The 15774-nt window shown below is 37.6% G+C and overlaps 1 protein-coding gene across 1 annotated transcript; it reads right to left on the reverse strand.

The window, feature by feature from the left end:
* Positions 1–959: 959 nt before the first annotated feature.
* Positions 960–1749, reverse strand: LOC105060054 (uncharacterized). Its single transcript, XM_010943640.4, has one exon. The coding sequence runs from the start codon at positions 1701–1703 to the stop codon at positions 1212–1214; it is 492 nt and encodes a 163-aa protein (XP_010941942.1). The 5' UTR covers positions 1704–1749; the 3' UTR covers positions 960–1211.
* Positions 1750–15774: the final 14025 nt, after the last annotated feature.

A 15774-nucleotide genomic window follows, 5' to 3' on the forward strand; every position in this document is an offset into this window, starting at 1 on the left:
ATTTATTATGGTCATCAACAAAAATTACATAGTAACGGTGTCCTAACAAAGATGGAGTAGGAGAAGGACCCCAAACATCACTATAAATGAGGTCTAATGAAAATTGACTACGACGATGGGATGGAGATAAGTGCAACTTACTGGACTTGCCTAACTGACACGAGAGACAAAGAGGAAGAAGATATGTGACTTGCAGGGGAGATTATTGGTCTTCACTATGGAGCAAAGCAAGCGATAATGAGGATGGTCCAAACAGTTGTGCCAGCCATCAAGTGTGGTGCTTTCGACCATGTGAACAGATGCAGACAAAGAAAAATGGCTAGAATGGAGAGTGTATAATCCTCCTTCACTCGGATCGGATAATACTGTGGTTTTGGTGGTTCGATCCTTCATAAGAAAATGATATAGGTGAAATTCAAAAAAGACATTATTATCTTTTGCTCTGATACCATGTCAATGATAATTTCTTTATTGAGGATAATTTTTGATTTTCACACCTTGATTTCATTGATCTCCAATAGGAATATTTGTAGATTACAAGGCTAGCTATTACAATAATTACAAGAAAGAGAACATCTTGATTACATACTCAGTAAGACCAAAGAACTAAAAGTAGAATTGCTAAACAAAGAGAAATTAAAAATAAACGTGCAGGCTAAATATGAATATATGTTGACTTGCTAAACATAGAGAGAAAATAAATAAGAATATATGCTAAAAATAGAGTGATGAGGTCGAATGAATATGTGCTGACATATTCCAACCGCAATATTGCTTTTTGTGATGTTAGGCCAGATGATCTTTTCACAGAATTATACCTTAAAAAACATTAGTCTCCTGGCAAGAGAAATTTTCCATTACTTGGTACATTAGCCAATCTCACCGCTAAAGCGTCGATATAACCATTTTTTTATAACAAGTAGATTTGCCCTAATTGTATGGCTTTATGTCTCTTACAATGGATCAATGAGAGTCATGGACATTCTTTTTTATTTTATCCCTGCAACAAGTTACACCACTTGAAATATGAAGAAGGCAAGGTGCGAGTGATCGATGACAAAAAACTAAAAACATGGGGGCTAACAAATAAGCAGAGGCAGAGCCCCTTGCTCGAAGAGTTGCAGGTTGCTAGGCTAAATTACCAAAAGGAAACCCATTAGTCTCCTTATTTCTCAAAATAAAACTACCAAAAAGAAACCAAGTCTCCCAGCTTAAAGTACAGTATTACTGCTCTGCTCCAGCGGTGCAATGGATCCCGGGCTCAGTAGAGGAAAAGAACACCACGACGGCAACGAAGGCGAGAAGAGCCCCGCCAGCCCTGTCGGAGACTGGTAAGCGAACACTGCCTTCTGCTCCATTGGCCTCACGGACTCTGTCGGAAAGTAGTTATTATTATCAAATATTGGCTGTGGCGGAGGCAGCGGAGTTCTTGGGGCCAAGTTCAGGGCTGGAGGTGGTCTTGCCGTGTCCCTGAGAGGGCGAGGGGTGGGCCGTGGTGCACCGGTGAGCTTCTGCACAAGCTGGCGGAAGCCTCGGGGTTCGACTCGGTAGACCTTGGGCGGCACCGGATGGTCGGGCCTCTTCCACGGCTTCGCCGTCGGCTTTTGCACCGAGTGAATCGCCGCCTGGAAGGGTGGTGGTGCTTTGGCTTTCTTCTCTGTAGCTCCCGCCATGTCCATAGAAAGAAGAGGAGATTTCTCCATGGCCTGCGCCTTTCTCCCCTATTCCCTTGTGTTGAGGGATGGACACGTGAGAACGGATAAATAAACAAGAGGTGGTGGAGTTGGGGCGTTTGACCTGGGTCACGTCATCGTGGCGGCTCTACGGACTACCACGTGCAGCAACTGGTCAAAAGGAGCGGGCCGATTTGACGTTGGGGGTTGGGTGTGAGTGTGACATTTTATACTGCTAATGTTTGTGTCTTGACACCTAGAGATGCTCTAGCGAAGCTACCTGGCGTGGCGTTAAGCGAGGAGTCGTTATCTCGTGGGGCATTTCAAGAAGGGAGGATCCCCACACGGGGGAGGCCGTTGAGGATGTGAAAGGGACGGCCCGGATTATGTTGGTCCTGTTGTATGGTCACCGGTTTTTGTGGGACTCCATCCATCTAAATCAAAGGCATTGTGGTTAAAGTCGGTCGTGCTTGTCGATTACTTTCCTTATTCGCAACTCTGTCCAGCAGAAATAAAAGCCATGAAAGGAAAAGAAAAGATAGAGTAATAATGTTTTGGTGGACGTGGGTGTTGCAGTGTCTTAAGATACAACGTTCGATTGCAGTCTTAGGAAGTTATTGACAAGTAGAATCACTTCACTCTGTGGTTGAGTCCATGACGCTAATAGTAGTTTCACAAGTCATCACACCTCAATTCTTGATGCGTAAGAAGCAATAAATATAGGGAGGTCTGAACGAGTTGCATCACCTAATTCTACATGTCCAATTTGATATAATCGAAAACTAGCAATTTTTCCGCACCTTTGGGTGGTCAATGGTTGAGTTGTTTGAATGGCTTTCCTCATTTCACGATTAAAGAAACAGGAATGGGTCTCTTGTCGATGGTTGAAATCATAGGGGGTCCACCATTTGGATGGTCCGTAGCTCCCCTGCCGTTGAATTCTGATCCCGCCCACGTGACGTAATTGCTCTTTAGACCGAAGACTAGACTTTAGCGCAGCTTTCGTTACCAACCCGAGTCCCCCACCTCTTTCTCTCTCCATTTATGGCAAAGCCAAAAAAGGAAACATCACCTCGACTTTCCCAAACGATCACGCCACCGTCGTCCTCATCTCTTGGATTGCGTCTTTGCTCGACTTAGCCCCCACCTTCTCCGTGGATTCATTCCACTAATTTTAAAGGATGTTTGGCCGAAGAATTTGAGGCTCTGAAATCAGAATCGAAATGAATGGCTTCATTCCAACTATTTGATTAGGATGAGTTCTATTTCAACTTCAATTTCGAGATGGAATGAGAATGGATCGATCTATATAGAACTCAATCCCTACTCTCCTCTATGGATTCAATTTTCTATTCTAATTCCGATTCCGATTCTAATTTTGATCACGAACCAAACGCTTCGGAGGATTTAGCCATTTCGATTCCAATTTCAAGCCATTCCGATTTTCATTCCCATTCTGATTCTGGTTACGAACCAAACACCCCCTTAGCATCTTTAAGGTCTATGAGGAGGTGGGATCGAGGTTTAAAAATAAGGAAGATGTAGGGGGTGGGGAGCCTGAGGTCAACTGTGACCGATGAGAGGATGCGATCAATGGTGATCGCTGCGCCACGTGGACCTCCTGATTGAATCCAACTGCTGGGCCTCACCACCCGACGACCTTTTCGCCCTCCACGATTACCACTTCCCCCACTGCTCGAAGCTTCCCTCCGACGGCTGGTTCCTCAATCTCGCAGACATCGTCTGGCTCTGCTTTACCGATCGCCTCGACAACATGAAGCGGCTTCCCAGACAACCACGTCACCGTCATCCTCCACTGAGCCTAGGCCCTCGATCGCACGTGCTCTCCATGTCAGGCTAGGGTCGATCTGCTTGGGTGCAGTTAGGTCGGGCTCATATTGGTTTCGGGTTGGGCTCAAATTTAGGCTTAGGACTAGCAATAAAATCTTTTTTTTTAAATATAAAAATATCTCATTCAATTTTATCTACATCTTTTATATTTTAAAAAATATCAAATTGATCCTTTTAGTTATCGATATATTATATTATGATCTATCCATTTATTTACTAACAAATAGTGTTAGTTTTTTCTCTCAATGGATGGAAGTATCCCTCGCTCATGAGTGGACTTAAGGATAAAGAGGATAAAAAGGATAAAAAGAAAAAGTAGACAAGGAGGAAGGGGAGTAGGGGAGAAGGGCTACCGTTAAGGAATAGACTAGAGGAGGAAGAAGAAAAAGAGAGTGGGAAGGAAGGAAAAGTGAAGGATGTGTTGCCAATGAGAAGGGGCAGAGGTAGGAGCCATCATAGAGGGAGATAGCTTGTAGATGGATTGGAGGAAGAGGATAAGAAGGAGAAATAAATGGAGAGATAAAGGTATGGGTGTGTTGGATGTGTGCCTTAGAAGCTAATCTTGGCTGACACATACTTTTCTCTAGGACATGTTTTGTACTTGTTGGATAGTCTTAATAACCAATCATGTTTATGTGTCTATGATTTATCCTACAAATTAACAAAGATGATTTTATATATTCTCTAGGTGTTGAGAATTTAAAACATACATCATTAGTGATTAATTTCTAAATGCTTCCAATCGAAGGATCGTCATGGAGGACAGTAATCAATCATTTGAGATCGGTGCACGGATCACATCTCTTTAGGACAGATGAGTCTCGAGTCTATTATGTAGAGACACTGAGGTGAGAGTGTAGGTGGTTGTTAGAGAACAACTTGCACTGAGCGTGACCAATACGAGAAATCATTTGGATATCTACTCACTCGTCAGTGATTTTCTCGATACTGCAGTGGTGTGACTGATCATTTGACCTGCGGTGTGTTGGTTATTCGCAGCGAGGCTATATAGTTTGACTGCATATTTTCTTGGTCCCTAGCCATATGGGTCCTTGCTGTGTATGTTGGCTATGTAGGTTCAGATTTGCTGTTTGGAGTAGGATGCACCTAGATGGAATCTATCAATCTTGGTAGAAAAGAAGAAGTCCTATGCGATTCGTAAGATTGAGTTCAGAAAAATCTCTAGCCAGAGTAAGTGTGAATACTGAAAAAGAGTTTCTATGAGATTCACAAATGAGCTTGAGTCGAGCCAATTTAGCATATGACTGACGATGAGATTTGACGAGTTCTCCATGACCTCCATCAGATCGGGACTCTCGATAGAGTGATTGTATCACACGATAACTACACTTATGGATTCATTTTTCTGTTCTGCTGGATTGTCACTACAAATTGCTAGACATCATTGGTGGATCGTGAGAACTCACTAAGATCATTTTCGGATCAACGATCTTTGTTGAGGTGAGTTGGAATCATTCTAGTCCATCGAAAAAAATTTTGATGATACTGTGATGGAGATCACGATATGTCTCACTATCAGACAGAATAGAACCTGAGAGGTCACACATAAAAGGAGCATGATTTGATCAATGGCTTGGATCATATTCGAATTATCAATCAGATTGATAGTTTGAATTTTAGAAATTACTAATTTATAAGCGTTATAGTTTTGACAGCTGCTAATTGTTAGCACAGAAAATTATTGCAAATGTTGTAATTTTTTTTGAGTCTGATTAAATTATAAATTAAATTTTAAATAATTTAAATCAGATTTAATTTAATTAGACTTAACTTATTTTTATATTAATTATCCAATTAATATTAAAATAAGTTAAATCTTATTAAATTAAATCTGATTTAAATTAATTAAGACTTAATTTATAATTTAAACAGTCTCAAAAAAAATTGTAATACTTGTAATTAAGTCCCTGCACTAACAATTAGCAGCTGTCAAAACTGTAACGCTTATAAATTAGCAGTTTCTAAAATTCAAACTATCAATCCGATTGATAATTCAAATATGATCCAAGCTATTGATCAAGTCATGCTCTTTTTGTATGTGACCCCTCATGTTCTATTCTATCTAGTAGTGAGATATACCATGATCTCCATCACAGTATCATCAAAATTTTTTTCGATGGATTAAAACGATTTCAACTCACCTCAACAAAGATCGTTGATCCGAAAATGATCTTAATGAGTTCTCATGATCCACCAGTGATGTTTAGCAACATGTAATAGCAATCCAGCATAACAGAAAAATAAACTCCTATGTGCAGTTATCGTGTGATACAATCCCTCTATCGAGAGTCCCGACCAGACGGAGATCATGAAAAACTCGTCAAACCTCATTATCAGTCATATGCTAAATTGGTTCAACTCGAGTTCATTTGTGAATCTCGTGGAAACTCTTTTTCAATATTCACACTTACTTTGACCAGAGATTTTTCTGAACTCAGTCTTACGAATCGCATAGGACTTCTCCTTTTCTATCAAGATCGATAGATTCTATCTAGGTGCATCCTACTCCAAATAGTAAATCTGAACCTACATAGCCAACATACACAGTAAAGACTCATATGGCTAGAGACCAAGGGAACATGCAGTCAAACAATGTAGCTTCGCTGGGAATAGCCAACACACCGTAGGTCAAAGGATCAGTCACACCACTGTAGCATCGAGAAAATCACTAACGAGTGAGTAGACATCCAAGTGGTTTCTCCTGTTGGTCACGCTCAGTGCAAGTTGTTCTCTAACAACCACCTGCACTCTCATCCCAGTATCTCTATACCACAGATTCGAGACTCATCTGTCCTAAAAAGAGGTGATCTGTGCACCGATCTCGAATGGATTGATCACTATCCTCCGTGATGATCCTTCAACCGGAAGTATTTAAAAATTAACTATTAATGATGTATGTCTCAAATTCTCAATACCTTGAGAATATATAAAATCATCTTTGTTAATTTCTAAGGCAAATCACGGACACATAAACAAGATTGGTTATTAAGATTATCCAACAAGTATAAAATATGCTCTAGAGAAAAGTATGTATCAGCCAAGATTAATTTTTAAGGCACACATCCAACAAACTCCCACTTGCATTAAAACCAATCTGCCATATACCTGAGCTCCATCTTTTGAATACAGGCTTTAGTGTTTAGCTGGCTAAGTGACTTGGGCCTACTACATTTCATGCGGAGTTTACTCTCCTTATCTCTATGTATTTCTACTTGAGGTAATCGTGTATATCTCTGCTCTATGTGCATGGACTTCTGGTAAGACCTTAGCTCCTTAGCAAAGGCTATGAGCCATTATCTTTATAGTACAATATCATAGCATCTAATGGTATGACATATAGTTCCGCAACTATCATAAGAACCAAAATACATCCTGCACATCTATAACATATTCAGCTTTCATTGGTCAATTTCCTGGAACCCTTCCATCATATCGAACCAACATAACTTAAGAATATATGCTGATGTAGATATTCTACCATCGATATCAGTGTATCCTCCCACTCTTAGCTCTAATCCTTATTCAAAGATGAGGAATAATCTCTTAGTGCTTCTCAAATACTTAAGAATATTTTCACAGCAATTCAATGCTCTCAATCTGGATTCGACTAATATCTGTTCGTGACTTTCACAGCAAGATATACCAAGTCGAGTACATAGCATGCCGTATACCTATACCTAAGAGGATAACGGATCCCTCTTGAAAGTTTCAATGTTGAATCCATTCAGCACCTCTTCTATGTACTTGTCAGTAAAAACCAAACATCCTTTTAGGATCGATCTCGATAGATCTTTTATTTTCAGAATGTTTGACCTAGGTCTTTGAAAAGAAAATTCTATATATAACCATATCATAATCGATGTCAGTATGGAACCCTCCCAGTGATCTTCATATAACTATATGATTTCTCATATCACGTCATTGTGGGTTTTAAGATAATCTCTATGTTCCCAATCTTCCTCGAAAAATATTTTCTTTGAATCCTTTATAAGAATACCAAGTAGCTTTTTAAAGGATGAAAGATCTTACTAGATCTACGAGGTGGAGGAAGTACTATATATACTGGCTCATCTTAAATAGGTTGTACAGATCTTATGACTCGCTATTTTTTAGAGATTTTTTCTCTTTGAGTTCATCCTCCCACTGTTTTCAAGAAAACAGTATGATTGCTCACAATCACATTGTGAACCACTGGGAAGAGAAAGTGATATCTCAAATATTTTTTGGGATACCCTATAAACGAGTTCTCACAGACCTATCCTTTAACTTGTCCACCAAATCATATCACATATAGTGTGATGAAACTAACTTTTAGAGAAAATCTAATTTAAATTTCAAAAATTAAATCTTGCTCTTAAAGAAATAATAATTGAACTAATGATATTCATGATGGATTGGACCATATCTCATATAGTGCTATCGCTTCTCACAGATAGATCATTGAGTTGAGGTGTACAAGGAGAATTCTATCATGACACTATGCTATTTTCTTTAGATAATCGATAAATTTTCTATTTAGTATTGTATCTTCAATCTGATCGAAGTACCTTTAAAATTTTTTTAATTTATCTTTTCTACTTCACATCTGAATTCTTTGAACCTTTCAAAGTCTTTTAGATTTGTATCTCACATATATACCTATACCATGATTATTCATCGATAAAAATGATGAAATAGTGATAACCTCTTAATCTGACTCATCAAATGGGCCATGCACATCGTATGCGTACTAGGATAAGTATTTCAGTGATTCTATTTCTTTAACTCATAAAGGATAGTTTGGTCATTAATCCTCAAAGAGATGTTTCATAGACTAGATATGATTTAAAGTCAATGAGCCTAAAGATCTATTTTCTCCAGTCGGTAGATCATTTCTTCTCATACACGACCTAGCTAAAAGAACCATCTATATACTTTAGGTTATTTGGTTTTGAATCTCTTAAATCCAATGGCATTCACTGTTTTGCTCAAATAATTTTTACAAATGCATCACACCATGCAAATGATAAAAATTAAATCCAAATGATAATCACCGAGATTAGGTGCTCACGATCTAGTGTAATTTTTGCACCATTGTCGACTCAAAAGAGTCATTTCACCTTACCTTGGTCCTCTTCCTTAGATCTTATGTTAAAGTACATAATATGCACTAGAGTCTAATGAAAAAGAAAAAATCGTAAGATTAATTTTGAGTAATTGGACATACTTTCTAAAAGCATGTCAATATTTCTTTAGGTTCTCCAAGTATGCACCTCTGAACTTTTCAAAGTTCCTTAGTTACCAGTATATCGATCAATTCAGTTAAGGTGCTGTAATATTTATTCATATAATAGTTTCACAAACTATCCGTATGAATCAAAAATTACATGATTAAATCCATTAGTAATTTCTTATGTAAAGTCATGTCGAGCTTTTCAAGCTCTCCAATATCCTTGATCATCGATCATGGACAAACTGCCCTTCATGCATCTCATGCATTGTGCGACTCTGATCATCTTATAAATACTGCAGATGAATCAGTATGTCATTGCCAGTCTATATGTCTTTATGTATATATTGGATTTCATCGACTATGAAATCCAATTTATAGCACCTAACCTAATTGTCAATGTCCAATCATTTGTCAAGTATAGCTCGTTGACTATGGATTGGACAAACTAATGACATTGGGTTAACCTGATCAAGAACGTGACTTAATTTTTAAAAGCTAAGAACTATTCTTAGATTTATGAGCCAGAATATATAATTGATTTTGGTTAAGTGGTTAATATCTAAGATTCGAGCTAGAGGGTTGGAAGCTGAAGAATTAATCATGGAGAGTAAAGTTTTAATTAGATGATTGTACTTGTAATAGTTTATTCTAAGGACTTTAAAAATAAACAAAAGGTTCTCACTAATTTTTCGAGTCTCTCACACTCTTCGGATGGAGAAACAGAAACCCTAATATGATAATAGGTTCTAGTGGGTGCTACAGTCCCATCGATGTACGGTACCTCATCTAATAGTTATTGATGATACATATATCAACGCGTGGGCAACTCTTTGTCCAGATACCTCTCTAAGTATGTTGCAGCGACTTGATCTCTAAGTCATGTGGTCTCACCTAACAGTTATTAGCACATTCTTTAGTTAAGTCTGACCCACCGTTCACCAACAAGTACAAAGCCGTCATTGGGTCCCTCACCTAACAGTTATTAGGCCCAACCCCATCTTTATCTCGGGGCATTTGATGCCAATAGAGTGATTGTGCCTTTTCGATGCAACTAAACCACTGTAACCAGCCGAGAATGATCAACGTCGGAAAAGGCATCCGCATCTCTATAACGGTGGAAGACCAGTAGACTTAATATTTAGTGTGAAGATTTGGATTGAGATCTCTTCTAATTAGTCATATATAACTAATGTAATGACTAATATAGTTTGGGTCAGTATATTTCATGTCTGACCAACCTAATCAGCATGGGTGAACTTGAATCAACAAGTAACCTAATACAAAACAAAATCTCCCAAGATGGCTAGGTAAGTAAAAATGAGTGGGGGTCCTTCTGTTGCTTTCCTTAGATACCAATGAATTGGTCAGGTCAGACAACAGAACTAATTAAATAACCACCATCTAATATTTACTTTAGACATCAAATTGGTTGATTAGAATTAATGAGGTTAACCTATAGATCCGAGCTCGAACCGCTGAGCTAAATTCGGTCTTGACTTAATCAATTCACATCAAATGTGAACCATTTTGACCAACTATAACTAAATTCAATTTTGAGCTCCTTTGACCTAATCCCAATCAACTTTTGATTAGGTTTGATCAACTACTCAAAATCAAAAAGGGTTCTAACCTGATCTAATCAATGATCCTAGTTGTAGTTTAGTGTCTAAATCTAATTTGTTCAACCCATAATCGAAGCCCATATTTTATACATTAAAATTTAGATATTAAATTTATAATTTTAGATCTTATAATTTCAAATCTTAATTCTCAATTAAGTGCATTATGTACATGAGTTTAAGTTTAGATCTCGAAATAATTTCTAATCTAAATAATTTATATTGTATCTCATACAATATCGATGTTTGCAGAATCAAGTCGATTCACTCTGGTATACGAATCAACTTATCACAGTGAGTCCGCACACACTGAGATAAAAAAAAAACTTGTAAACCTAGCCTACACAATTGAATCGGTTCGTCAGCAAATAAGCCGACCTACCAGGATCTTGAGTCGACTCCAACAAAAATGAGTCAACTCACCAAACACTCAAGTCGATCCAATCGAGAATTGAGTCAACTCCATAGGCATATCAGTCATAGTTTCATGCTCTCATGCAAACAAAACCTAAAATTTTAGATCTAAAATTTTGCAGAAATTAAGTTTTAGATCGGATGTCAAACAATATATCAAATATAATATTAATCAATCTAAAATACATAAAAATACATGCATAATCTGATTTAAATCTAAAACATGTATCATATACATTTTTTCGTTCACTATTCATCTTTACGGGAAACATCATAGTCGGCACCCCTACACATCATAAGAGAGAATCCATCGAATGGGCAAGAAAAGAACTTCAATCCCTTTATCATCTTATGATCGGATGGCCATGGTGACTATCCCAATTCGATTACTAAGCTACTAAAAATTTAATCTAACATATCATATATATAATTAATTAAAATTAGATCTAATTATCTTTCGCATGTTAAACATATGAACCATAACTTTGAATCTATGCATGTAAAAAATATTTCAGCAAACAAACTAGATCCAAATTACACTCTAATTAATATATTCAGATCTAAAACTAATTTCAGATCTAAATAATACATAATTTATTTTAAATCTAAAATAATTTTAGATCTAAAATAATCCTGCAATCATATTACAGCATGCATAAAAATCAGATCTAACTTTAACCGATGTTCTACATCGTTCTAGGACAACCGTTCAGCATAACAGGGGTTATGCCAGGACAACCTTATTTCAGAACGATGTGATCATCTAACTAACATTCAGATCTGATTTCTACAAATCAGATATCAGATCTGAGGGAATTTTATATTCGTATTAGAATCTATGCTCTGATACTACTATTAGAAAATGGTTTCGTACGTGTAGTTTAAAATTTTTTTCTAAACATCTATGTAGCGAAAATAAATTAAAATAATTTTAATTTACATGTATCAGATTAGATCTGAAAACTGTAGCATGGATCTTGATACGAATATGTACCCACGATTTGATATCTGAAATAGAAAAATAAACTGTTAGAAAAATAAAATGAAGATCGGATCTCCATACCTCGGATCCTACGGATGTCCCAGGTTCTGATCATAGCCGCACATGCATCCGACCTCTGCTGGTATCCACACGGAGCCATCTGATCGAAGCATCGAGATCACTGGTGTGCAAGTACCTTATAGATCTCGCTTCTCATCCATGGATCTTGATCTCTTCTTCCAGATATTGAAGAAGCAGATCACTGCGCGAACTCTTTCGCGCAGATCCGATAGGATCTGAACCAGATTATCATGAAGAGAAGAAGAACTCTTCTTCTTCTCTTTTTCTTTCTCTTTTTTCTTTTTAGATCTAATCACCATCAGATTTTGACGTGGAGGATGGGAGAAGGAGGGTGTTGGGATGTGTAAGAAAGAAAGAAGTGGTGCAAAACCATATAGGACGTCTCCTCTTCTCACGCTAAAAACATTCACGCCCCACCACAATATTTTACCGTGAGAAGAGGAGACGTCCGATATGATTTTGCGCCACTTCTTTCTTTCTTACATATCCCAACGTCCTCCTTCCTCCATCCTCCATGTCAAAATCTGATGGTGATCAGATCTAAGAAGGAAAAAGAGAGAGAAGAAGAGTTCTTCTTCTCTTCATGGTGATCTGATTTAGATCCCATCGGATCTGCGCGAAAGAGTTCGCATAGCGATCTGTTTCTTCAAGATCTGAAAGAAGAGATCAAGATCCATGGATGAGAAGCGAGATCTGCAAGGTGCTAGCACACTAGTGATCTCGATGCTTCGATCAGACGGCTTCGTGTGGATACCAGCAGAGGCCGGACACATGTGCGGCTACGATCAGAATCCGAAACATCCACAGGATCCGAGGTATGGAGATCCGATCTTCATTTTATTTTTCTAACAATTTATTTTTCTGTTTCAGATATCAGATCATGGGTATATATTCGTATCAAGATCCATACTATAATTTTCAGATCTGATTTGATACGTGTAAATTAAAATTATTTTAATTTATTTCTGCTGGATAGATGTTTAAGAAAAATTTTTGAACTACACGTATGAAATCATAGCATTTTCTAATAGGATGGAGGTGGAGGTGGAGGTGGAGAGAGCTGCTATGGAGGAGGAGAAATAGATGAGGAGGAAGAAGAGGGAGAATGATAGATTGCTAATGAGAAGGAACAAATATAGAAGGGGCCATTGCAGAGGGATAAGGCTCATATATAGGTTTAGAGGAAGAAGATGAGGAGGAGAAGAAGATGGGGAGAAAGGGGAGAAGAGGAGAAGGGCGCAGCCGACAAAGAATGGTTAGAGAAAGAGGACAAAGAGGAGATGAGGATGGGGAGGAAGGAGAGGGGGAACGATAGGTTATCGATGAGAAGGGACAAAGATGGGGAGGGCCACTGTGGAGGGGGATGATTTATAAGCAGATTAGAGGAGGAGGATGAGAAGAAGAAATAGATAAAGAGGAAGGAGATAAGGTAGAGAAGTGGGTGGAAGTAGAGAGAGCCACCATGGAGGAGGAGAAATGAATAAGGAGGAAGGAGGAGAGAGAAAGAGGAACGCCGACGATGGAGAAAGAGGGGATCAATCGAAGAGGAAGAAAGAGATGAAGATAAATATATCTTTATTATTTTATAAAATAATGATATCATATGATGGTCATATGATATCATTTTATTAATGAAAATAGATGATTGGACCATATTAAAAAATATCAAAAACTAAAAAAGTCAGTTTGACATTTTTTTAAAGTAAGAAAATATAAGTGAAATTAGACTAAAATTGCGAGAGTGTTCCCGTAATTTTTGCTTAAAAAATTACTTAAACATCTTAATTTCGTTCTATAATCTACAACTTTAAAAGTCTTAGGGTAATTTTTAAAATTGGATAAATAGTTTAAAATAGTCCTTCATTTATCTCCATTTATTCGGGCTCGTATCATATGATCATCAAGACCTTTAATGCTGAATTATCTATTTGGTGCCAACTTGGCCTCCATGGCCACTACTCCCACCCCCTAGTAGGACCACCACCCCGAAGAGAGAGAGAGAGAGAGAGAGAGAGAGAGAGAGAGAGAGAGAACCCTCGGGTGAAGCTTTAGCTGAAGGTGGCATGCAATAGGGCACCTTGGTTCACCAATGTTGGATGGCTGCCAAACTGATTTGATTCACATTAGGATTTCTGCTCTTCCTAACCTAGACAAGCCACCTAGGAACTGGTATGATATTAAATAGCCTTGCTATTTTGTGAATGCACATTAGGCTTTCATTTGGTAGCTCAATGGCATTAGATGAACAGACATCAAATGGCTGCTAAACATTCTCCCTTTTTTAGTGATTTACTTTGGGGGAAGATATTCTTTCACTTAAAAACACACCCATCATTACTTTTTCGCGCAAACTCGCTGAAGGAGAAAGAAATAATTCATTGCATCAACTGAGAGTGCTTCCATAGGCTCTGTCCTGATGACACTGACAGGATTTAATTTTTCCTTGTAAATTTGGATTGAGATAAATGAAGAGGTAGAGAGGAACGGGAGTTTCCCTTGATTGATTAAGAAAATCAGAAGAAAATTGAGGAGAAAAGAAGAGAAATATGTAGAAATTCCCAAACCTAGACTGTTTGTTTGTTTCACCAAAAAGAAAGAGATTTTTTTTAAAAAAAAGAAATAGATGCTAAAAATACTTTTTATTCCTCTTTTCCCCAAAATAGACAGTTAAAAATATTTTTATTCTTTTTCTTGTGAACATCCAAACAAGAAATAGAAAGTGATTTTCTTCTCTCTTTTCTCCATTCTCTCATCTTCCCTTCTCTCTGTTATATCTAAATAGAGAATTGCTTTCCGACACAACCTGAGCTCTATCACAAGAAGTAGGGCTTTGCTTATCAATTATATTCCGCCATATGCATTATTCTCCTGTCTCACCCCATCATCCATTTCATCCATTCTTTTTTGTATTTCAATTCAAATTCTTTCATGCAACGACAAAAAAAAAAAAAAAAATCCCAAATTCTACATGGTTGATTTGATTTTTGACAAGAGATGACCTACTACTAAAGCACAAAGCAGAAGGAAAGCCAGGAAGTTTGCATACTCGATCATGCCATTCAAGCACAACATGCTAGAGTACCTCATCCTCAGTAAGAAAATAACTGGGAACAACGTAGTAGAGCTCGAAGTAGAGATTTGAAAATGAATGCATGAATACTTCACCTTAATATCTCAACAACATTATCCACAAATAACCTAGTAAAATCAGTACCGCATACCTGTATACAAGTGGAGCAACTTTTTGTCTAGTGTGGTAACAGAATACAATGACATTGGGTATTCAGATGGCATACACTTCGGTGCACTTGGCCTGATCTGAAATTTGACCACAATTGAACAGCACAAAGTATGACTTTGTGGGATTTAGCTTCAAATGGAGATATGTTTCAAGCCTCTTCTATAGAGCAACAGGTGGCCACTAGAAGCACCCATCATATACACAATCTCTGCCACATAACAAATGTCACGCCTCCGACCCGAGATTTGAATCGAGGGTCATGGCAACCGCCGCATACTTATAGAATACTTTTTCCATAAGCATGCAAGGCATCTCATCATGATATCTTCACAAATAGTTAAATAAATTTTTTAATATTTAATAATCAAAACTTAGTTCAAATAACAAATCAAAACTCAGTGTTCAAAAGAAAATAACTGTCTGACAAAGTCAACACTAAAACCAAACTAAAAGTCTTGAATCAATTCTGAGAAAAAAAATCCTAAGTCAATGAGTTAACTCCATCTCTAATCGCTCTCCCAACCGAAATCCCGCATCATGCTAATTTTCTGGATCTGTAAGAAAAACATAAAACTCATCATGAGCTAAACAGCCCAGTAAGCAGTGTATACCTTTAACTGAATAAATCAGGTAAATAATACTATGCATAACAAATCAATATGTAATTTCATGAAATCATA

The sequence above is a fragment of the Elaeis guineensis genome, chromosome 6, assembly GCF_000442705.2.
Source record: "Elaeis guineensis isolate ETL-2024a chromosome 6, EG11, whole genome shotgun sequence".
Classification (NCBI taxonomy): domain Eukaryota; kingdom Viridiplantae; phylum Streptophyta; class Magnoliopsida; order Arecales; family Arecaceae; genus Elaeis; species Elaeis guineensis.

What these genes read in the sequence shown, in the direction of transcription:
- LOC105060054 (XM_010943640.4), bottom strand. Translation starts at nt 1,703, where the DNA reads ATGGAGAAATCTCCTCTTCTTTCTATGGACATGGCGGGAGCTACAGAG.